The 9,764-nt window shown below is 37.8% G+C and overlaps 1 protein-coding gene across 1 annotated transcript; it reads right to left on the bottom strand.

Moving 5' to 3' along the window:
• Window positions 1-7,523: 7,523 nt before the first annotated feature.
• Window positions 7,524-9,427, bottom strand: DEFB135 (defensin beta 135). Its single transcript, XM_019636134.1, has 2 exons — window positions 9,370-9,427; window positions 7,524-7,693 (listed from the first exon to the last, which is right to left on the bottom strand). Exons 1-2 carry the CDS (start codon window positions 9,425-9,427, stop codon window positions 7,524-7,526), a joined length of 228 nt encoding a protein of 75 aa, XP_019491679.1.
• Window positions 9,428-9,764: the final 337 nt, after the last annotated feature.

Below are 9,764 nucleotides of genomic sequence, written 5' to 3'. Positions count from 1 at the left end.
CGCCGTGAGAGGCCGTCCAGAAGCCGGCGACTGATGTGCCTCGCCCGGGAAGAGCGCAATGATGGTGCCAACTTGGACCAGTGAAGCAACGTCCTCCACAACTAGACTGAAGAACAAAAGGACAGCAACTTGTCTGTTCCCATCCCCCCAATTCCCTAATAAAAATTCTTTAAAAAAAAAAAAAGAATAAGGGGTTGTGAGGGGTTCTACCCTCACAGACACTGTTCAGCCCTTGATAAAATCCAGTGTTGGTGTCTTTAGGGAAGAAAACACTAAGAATACAGTAGAATACACGTGTCCTCCTCTCAGAGGCCCAAACTGTGGAGTCATTAGGGGAAATAGGTTGAAATAGAATGAGATTAGAGATGGCCTTTTTTACTTATGAAGTATCCAGAGTATGGAATGTACCAAGACAAGGCCCAGGAAAACTATCATATTCTGAAGGAAGCAAGGAATCCTTAAAGAGCACTGAATCTTCTATAACTGTGGCCTCATAACATCCCAGGTAGCCATAGGCTTGCTTCTCCTTTTATTCTTTCACTTCAGATGTATGTTCTCCATACACACAGATAAACTAAAACATGAAAATAATCCAGCCTGCTGATTATATGAAGAGCCTTTCTTTTTAACTGAATGAGGTGACACTGTTAGAGACCCATTAGAGAAGGGATCCCCAAAGCAGGGGACAGAACCTGGGTTCTCTCTGTTGGAAGAATCAGAACCTCCTGGGAATCTGCTTAAGTCTTGACTGAACAGAACTGCCCACCGCTCCAAGAAATCAAAATAAGTAAAAATAAACCAACACTACACTTCTTCTACCTTACTATTCCACAAAACCAAACATCTGCGTTCATGTACTCTGTCAGGAAATGAATTCTGTTATTAACAATGGCAGCTGCAAACTGCTTTATTCCTTTGACACTAAGTGTGTATATTACAAGAGCACTCTCTAGTTTTTCTAAGCTTCTTTAAATATGGAACCTGCCCAGAAATTGGCTAACTAGGGTCAGTCTCCATACATTGACACATCCAAAAGAAACTCACTTCAAACATCCAAAGCCTTTTTAAAAATTATACATTGACCAAATCTCTCAGTAAAACAATAACATGTGAAAGGATTTTGATACAATATAGGGCAAACTTCCTTCAAAATTCTTTCTGGGTATCACTCCCTGATATTCCTCTCACCCAATGGCAAAAAATTGTATTGACTAAAAGTGATACCTGGGATGTCTAGAATTTGTAATAAAGATTCTGAGAAGCCACAAGGACAAGTAAAATCTCTATCTTTAGGGAAGTTCATTTTTGCTTAGAGCTGACTTAAATAAGAAATGGAATTGATGTCTCTCATTTAGCTAAGGAGCTGACCAACTCGAGCTGAAAATTTAAAGATTCGGGGATCATAGCAAGAGCCACAGAGATGGGTTTTAACTCTGCTTTCTCCTTCTGCTCAGCTTATCCAGAGTGAGTCGAGATAAGGTAAAAAAAAAAAAATCCATTGGTTTCCCTAGTGCTCTGAGTGACACCCCCACTTCCTTTCTGTGACCATAAGCCAGGGAGACAGAGACCTCCTCATCTCTCTCCCTTTCTCATACCTCACAGGATGTTGGGACGGCCCCTGTGGTTTGAACTTGGCCTGTAATCACCTATGAGATAAAAATGATCATGGATGGCTTGCTTAATTCAGTTGGAATCCCACAAAGAACAGAATTTTGGTTTTCTGATTCTTTCTATTCTGGAATACTTTTATCATTCAGCGTTTGCATTTCAAATCTTGTTACCTTGCTTAAATATTGGAAACCTTCTTTCATTTGTATACCTGCTTGGATTTGCAATTCATGCTCTCCTGAGTCAATAACTATGAATTATTTGCTTTACTCCAAAGAGGAATTCGTTCTCTTTTCCAAATTCATTACACTTCTAAAATTCCTTCAAGTATACAATGCAAGTCCAGCTGCATAGACAACTTCTTTGAGTATGAATTTAGCTGCGGGTTTGTCATATATGACCTTTATTGTGGTGAGGTACATTCCTTTAGTACCCAATTTGTTGAGCGTGTTTATCATGAAAAGATGTATTTTGTCAAAAGCTTTTTCATCTATTGAGATGGTCATATGATATTTATCTTTCATTTTATGTATTCCATTTATTATTTGGGTATGTTGAATATCCTCGCATTCCAGGAAGAAATCCCACTTGATCATGGTGTATGATCCTTTTATTGTGTTGTAGAACTCAGCTTCTAATGTTTTGTTGAGAATTTTGTATCTATATTTGTAGGGATATTGGTCTATAGTTTTCTTTCTTGTAGTGTCCTTGTCTGGCTTTGGTGTCAGGTTAATACTGGCCTCATAAAATGAGTTTAGGAATGTTCCCTCCTCTCAATTTTTTGGAAGAATTTGAGGAGGATTGGTATTGATACTTCTTTAACTGTTTAGTAGAATCATCTGGTCCTGGGCTTTTCTTTATTGGAAAGTTTCTGACTACTGATTCAATCTTCATACTTGTTATTGGCCTGCTCAGATATTCTATTTCTTCCTGATTCAGTCTTAGTAGGTTTTATGTTTCTAGGAATTTACCCACTTCTAGGTTATCCAATTTGTTTGCATATATATATTCATACCAGTCTCATGATCCTGTGTATTTCTGTGGTATCAGTTGTAATGTCTCCCCTTTTATTTCTGATTTTATTTATTTAGTCTCTTTTATTCTTAGTCTAGCTAAAGGTTTGTCAATTTTGTGTATCTTTTCAAAAGTTTCATTACACTTTTTTGTTGTTTCTGGTCTTTATTTCATTTATTTCCACTCTAATCTTTGTAATTTCTTTCCTTCTGCTAACTTTGGGCTCAGTTTTCTAGTTCCTTGAGGTATGAAGTGACGTTGTTTATTTGAGATATCTTTTCTTAATATATTTTATCATCGTAAACTTCCCTCTAAGAACTGCTTTTGCAGCACCCCAGAGGTTTAGGTGTGTTGTGTTTCCATATTCATTTGTCTCAATATTTTTTTATTTTTCTTTTAACTTCCTCTTTAACTCATTGGTTGTTCAGCAATGTGTTGTTTAGTTTCCACATGTTTCTAATTTTCCAGCTTTTCTCTTGTTGATTTCTAGTTTTAACCATTGTTGTTAGAAAAAGTGCTTGTTATGATTTCACTCTTAATAAATTTGCGAAGACTTGTTTTGTGGCCTCTCATATGTTCTACCCTGGAGAAATGTTCTGTGTGCCCTCCAGAAGCATGTGTATTTTGCTACTATTGGATGAAATGTTCCATAAATGTCTGTTAGGTCCATGTGCTCTAAAGAATAATTCAAATTCAACATTTCCTTGTTGACTTTTTTTTAAAGATTTTATTGGGGAATTGGGGGAGGAGAACAGCATTGGGGAATCGGGGAAGGGGAACAGATTCTTGTTGACTTTTTCTCTGGATGATCTGTCCTTTGCTGAAAGTGGGGTGAAATCTCCTACTATTATTGTATTGTTATCTATTTCTTCCCTCGAATCTGTTAGTATTTTCTTAATATATTTAGGTTCCAAATATATATTTATGATTGTTATATCTTCTTGATGAATTGACCCTTTTACAATTATATAATACTCTTCTTTGTCTCTTGTTACTGTCTTTTTACTTAAAGTCTATTTTGTTTGATATAAGCATAGCTACTTCCAATTTCCTTTGGTTTCCACTTGAATGGAATATCCTTTTCCATCCCTTCCATTTGAGCTTATATGGGTCCTTAAAGCTGAAGTGAGTCTCTTGTAGCAGCATATTGTTTGGTCTTGTTTTTGTTGTTGTTGTTTGTTTGTTTTGTTTTTTATCCATTCAGTCACTCTGTCCTTTTGACTGGAGAATTCAATTCATTTTCATGTAGATTAATTATTGATATGTAAGGACTTACTAATGCCATCTTATTAATCACTTTCTGGCTATTTAGTAGTTCCATTTTTTCCTCTTTTGCTGCCTACCTTTGTGAATTGATAATTTTTCAGTGGTGGACTTTGATTCCCTTCCCTTTATCTTTTGTGAGTCTACTATAGGTTTTTGCTTTGTGGTTACCGTGAGACCTACATAAAACACCTTATAAATATAATAGTTCATTTTGTTGTTAACAACTTACCCTCAATTGCATACAAAAACTACCCTTTTGTTTATCCTTTTTATGTTTGTGATATCACTATTTACCACTTTTTATATTGTGTATTTGTTAAAAAATATGATAGTTATAATTATTTTGAATATACTTTTTCTTTAACATTTATACCATCATTAAATTGTTAACACCATTATATTACAGGGTTGTCTAATTCTCACTGTGTATATACCTATGCCAAAGTGTTGTATATTTTTGTTTTCATGTAACTAATTGGTGTCTTTTTATTTCTGTTTGAAATATTCCCTCAGCATATCTTGTAAGGCAGGTCTAGCGGTGAAGAATGCCCTCAACTTTTGTTTTTCTGAGGAAGTTTTCATTTCTCACTCATTTCTGAAGGATAACTTTGCCAGATAGAGCATTCCTGGCTGGCATTTTCATCTTTCAGCACTTTAAACATATCATACCACATTCTATAAGATTTCTGCTGAGAAATTCACGGATAACCTAATGGGGGTTCTTTTATAGATTACATTTTTTTCTCTTTCTGCTTTTAGGATTCTCTCTTTGTCTTTTTTTTTTTGACAGTTTCATTATAATGTATCTTGTGGAAGATCATTTTTAATCAAAATTATGAGGTGGTCTCTTAGCTTCATGAATTTGGATGTTAAGTCTCTCCCCAGGCTTGGGAATTTCCCACCTATTATATCTTTAAATAATTCTGCCCCTTCTCTCTTCTCCTTCTAGGACTCTAATTATTCTAACATTCATTCTTTTGATGGTATTCCATAGATCATATAGACTGTTCTTACTCTTTTTTATTCTTTTTTCGTAGTTCTCCTCTGATTAGTTTATTTCAAAGTTCCTATCATTTAATTCACTGATTCTATCTTATCTTTGATCTAGTCTGCTTTTGATGCACTCTGTTCCTTTTTTTTTTAATTCATTTATCCTTCAGCTCCAGAATTTCTGTTGTTTTTAAAAAAATAAATAATTGCTATTTCTTTGTTAAATTTCTTATTTTGTTTGTGTTTTGTTTTCCTGATTTCATTGAATTATTTTCTGATTATTTTTTTTGTAGCTCATTGAGTTTCCTCAAAAAGATACTTTGAATTCTTTCTCAGGTAAATTGCAAGTCACCTTGTCTTTGTGTTCAGTCATTGGAGAATTATTCTGATCTTTTATGATATCATGTTTCCTTCATTTTTCATGTTCCTTGGAGTTTTGTGTTTCTGATTTCAATCTCAAGTAGCAGTGTTTTCCACTGATCGTTATTAGCTGCCTTCAGATGGAAAATACATTATGTTGGTCTTCATTATAGTTGGGGCTTTCTCTGACTTTGTATGTATGTACCTGCTTCAAACTTCACACACCCTCTTGTGACAGAATTCTTAACCTTATATGTCCTCTCTCAGTGTTACAGTGAATGCATCAAGTGACTGCTGAAAAACCTATTTGATTTCCCAAAGATAGCATTATAGTCGAAGATTGTGATTTCTCCCTTACCCAGATTTCTGGCTTCTTTTCTATACATACTTTCTGTCTGCCCGAGCTCAATCTCACCACCATCCTCAGAGTGCACACAAGAAGCTGTCAACAAAGTCAGGGGAAATTTAGCTTTGGCGCTCAGGGAATTGGGGGAGCCCACAGACCAGATGAGGAACCCTCAGGTGAGATATTCTCAGTGGCTTATAGGCAGGCTTCCTGCTGGAGTCCAGAATGCAGTCTGCAGGAACCATATCCCTTTAAGCACTCTGATATTCTACCTGCTTCTTTCCTAGTAACTACCCTACTCCCAGTCATCAAGATCTCCTTTTATTACTTTGGGAGAGAGATGGGTTTCTTTAGTAGTGTCCTATACAGCTGGGGAAGCCGAGCACTAACTCTTTGCTCTCCCTTCCCCGCCCCTCCCCCCATGGGCAACATCCCCAGCCTCCTATAGCTTTCAGCTATGCTGCCTTATGGGGAGAAGTGATACTGGTCAAATTCCTCTTACCCATTCCAGTATGTCCAAATTTGTATTTTTATACTTCAGCTCCAACAGAGTGTTGAAACTTCTCAGTAAACTCTCAACTTCTACGAAGGCTTCCTTGTCCATGGCCAAGTCAGAATTCTACAGTTCTTCCAGACCACAGCCCAAAAAGGCTGAGGCTCATTTACAGGCTCCTTCTTGTCCCATAGCCCATACCAAAATTTGTCTCGCTATAACCAGATGCACACCTGGTTGAAACTCCTACCAGATCCTTCAGTGTATAGTGTTGTTAAACCACAATGGTATGAAACTAGAATTCAATAATAGGACAAAAGATGTAAATTGTACAATATGTGGAAATTTAAAAATACACTCCTGAATAACCAATGGGTCAAAGACAAATCAAAATGGATATAAAATAATACATGAAAATGGAAACACAATATACCAAAACCTATAAGATGCTGCAAAATCAGTTCTAAGAGGAAAGCTTAGCAATAATATCTGCATTAAGAAAAAAAACCTCATGTAAATAAACTAATTTTACACTTCAAGCAATTGTAAGGAAGAATAAACTAAGTTTAAAGTTACCAGGAAAGGCAAAAAACACGAATTGTGGAAAAGGATGTAAAGCAACAAGAACTCTCAGACACTGTGTGTAGGAGTACAAATTGATACAACCAATTTGGAAGATGATTTGGCAATATCTACTAAAACTGAGTATATGCATGGTCTATGACTAGCAATTCCTTTTCTGGATATATATCCACAAAAATGCTTGCATACAAGCCTCAAAAAATATGTACAAGAATGTTCATCACAGCATTATTCACAATGCTGAAAACTACACAAATGATCATCTACACTAGAATAGTCACATAAATTGTCGTATATTCCCAAATGTCATACTATACAACATTGAGAATGAATAAGTTACAGTTACATCAAAAAAATATGAATAAATGTCATAACAAATAATGTAGATCACAAGAAGCCAGGTGCAAAGGAGTAATTACTGTATAATTCCATTTATATAAAATTCAAAAACAGGTACCAGGATTTATGGTATTAGAAGTCAGGCTAGAGAATTAGCCTTTGTGGTCCTGACTGTGATATAGTAATATTCTTTTCTTGGCTTGAGTGCAGGTTACACAGGTGTGTTAAATTTGTAAAAATCATTAATATGTTCACTTATAATTTGTATACTTTTCTGATTGTATGTTATACTTCAAAAAAAGGTTTTGGGAAATTTTTAATAAATGAACAAGAAGAAAAATACTGGTCACTAAATTTAACTAAGAAATTATTTCCATAAAAGACCCAGTGAACGCCTTTAAATAAAGAGAAACACAGCAGACACAGACACACAGGTAGGCCAAAACCGTCATTTTAATGGGATAGCGCAACTGAGAAGGATCTGGGTTTTCAGAGGGAATCAGCAGAAGCTTCAGGTACTCACAATTATTTCCCAGTCCGTATAGGTAAATACTTTTTGTCTACACAGCACAGCCACGTAGTACCACAAAAAATATGATATTCTTCTTTTTTTACACATGTTTTCCTGCAAATGCCTTTCAGTCGCCAGCATGTAGAAAACAACGATTTTATGTATCTATTCGGTCCACTTCTAACTGCCAACAGAAACAAAGGTAAATGCACAGTGTCCTGTAGGGTCATGGTATCATGAATACATTAGATTGAAGGCTATATTTTAGGACTTTTAAATGGAAAATTAGACAGTATCACAACATCCCAGTCATGTTATAGCTGGATGCCCTTTTTCACTAATTTTCCAGAAGCCCTGGTGCAAGTCTTTAGTTCCCCTGGGTCCCCACTTACATAAATGACTAATTACCTATGTGCAGGTGACACGGCCCAGCAGATTCAGCTTGGGACAATTTGCAATGGACAGAGCTTTTCGCCTGGGAATAGTCCCTGGTGTCTGCAGAGGTCCCATTCCAAGAGGCATGCAGAGTCAGGGATAGTACCAAAGTAGTATGAGATAATCACAGGGTCAGCTTAAAGAAGACGCAATCACTGACCTAGAGTTATGGAAGGCCATGGTTCTGGCCCTGCAATCCCAATGACATTCAGTGTGACTTTTTGCCAACTGCCTTACTACCTGCCTTGGCTTAATCATAGGGTATACAAAAGCATCCCCTGGCATAATGAGTGTGAAATGGTCTGAAATACCTAAAACATACATCTAAATCTATTGCTAGCATTTTTCTTAACCTTAAGACCTGAGTGCCCTGGAAGCTGAGGGGTAGGGGCAGTAGGAGGAGAAAGGCAGTTTAAGAAGATAAGGGTGGCTCGGAGTCACCCTACTGAATTATCCATTCTTGTGTGCTAAGCCTTATCTGTCTCTCCACCCAGCTGGTCCATGGGACCATCTACTGGGGCTTTGTGGTGTGAGAATAATCACTGTGGTATGACTAAAGACGATTGGCAAGCAAATTTGCCTGTGTGCCCATTATCCCTGGGACATCTCTCTGGGGACAAGGGAGTCTGGTGGAGACACAGTGGAACGTGTCCAGAGATGCTGCCATCCAGGACAGATGCAGCAGTCTCAACACAGTCCTCATCTGTGCCTGTCATTGGAATACTTCACTCTTGGCCCTTAAGTGGTACCTGTTGAATATGAAGGTTTAGGGCCAAGGGTAAAAGCTTTCTGCAGACCCCAGCAAACCACAAGCAAAACAGTTTTTGAGAACCTCCACGTTAGTAACTTAAGTGGACCCTTCTCTGTATTACCAAGTTGCTGGCTTCTGTCCAGAGAACATAGATTCTGACCCCTCAAACTGCTGTTCATTTGTATCCCATCATGCTATAAGTACATTTGAACAACCAACTCTGTTTGCTAGTTTTGCTCAGCATCAAATTTGCCTTTGTTTCTAAATGCGTGGAAAGCCATATGGGTAGTTGACTTGGGAATGCAAATTGTAAGAGTCCTAAAGAAACAACCTCCCTCCCACCCCCCAAATCCCACCTGCCCTAATGTCCGCATGCTTTTGCTCTGATCCACTTCTGCCAATACCATCAAGCCGAATTTTTCTCTCAAACTTTACAAACTCTCCAGACCAAAACTCAGAACCAGCTTCTTCTCTAAAGAGAGTCACCTCCTCTTACGTGTCCTTAGCACCTCCTCTCTAGTCCTCGGAACAGCCCAGAGCACCCATCTGTGCTCACGCCCCTCCCTGTTTCAGTTTTTTTCATCCAAGTCCTGCTTTCTTCTCACTCTCGTAAACCCTCACCCCCTCTTTCCCTTCACCATTCATAATTCCACAGGGAGGAGATTCCATCTTACCTGGTGGAACATCGGAGAGCAAGACAAGGAGCACAAGGACGAAGATTAAGCTTCTCATAGCTGAGCCAATCAGCAAAGAGACATCGGGGAGGCAAGGGAGAGTCACTCTATATGTAGCTCTGGAGAGACGGGGCGCTGTCTGGCTAGTGAACCTTTTAGGAACAGGAACATCTGCTTGCTCCATTGAGCAGTCCAATAAACTAAAGGTCTGACGTTGAACATGACATTTCACTATTAAAATACACTTCCTGAGTGCCACTTATATGTTGGCAACTGAATGCATACTGTGTCAACAGCACTATTCTAAGCCCTGGGAGGATGCTGTGTAAATATCTGTATCTTCATTGTACATCCATTTAATAAATGCCTGTAGTGTGCAGAGAACTGTAAAGTTA

This window comes from Hipposideros armiger, unplaced genomic scaffold (genome assembly GCF_001890085.2).
Source record: "Hipposideros armiger isolate ML-2016 unplaced genomic scaffold, ASM189008v1 scaffold_27, whole genome shotgun sequence".
Lineage (NCBI taxonomy): Eukaryota > Metazoa > Chordata > Mammalia > Chiroptera > Hipposideridae > Hipposideros > Hipposideros armiger.
Note: the sequence above shows the minus strand (reverse complement) of the source record. Positions and strands in the feature narration are given on the sequence as shown.

Coding starts and splice junctions, on each gene's coding strand:
- DEFB135 (XM_019636134.1), bottom strand. CDS start 9,427: ATGAGAAGCTTAATCTTCGTCCTTGTGCTCCTTGTCTTGCTCTCCGAT. Junction 7,694..9,369: donor GCTCTCCGATGTTCCACCAG/GTAAGATGGAAT, acceptor TTCTGTTGGCAG/TTAGAAGTGGACCGAATAGA.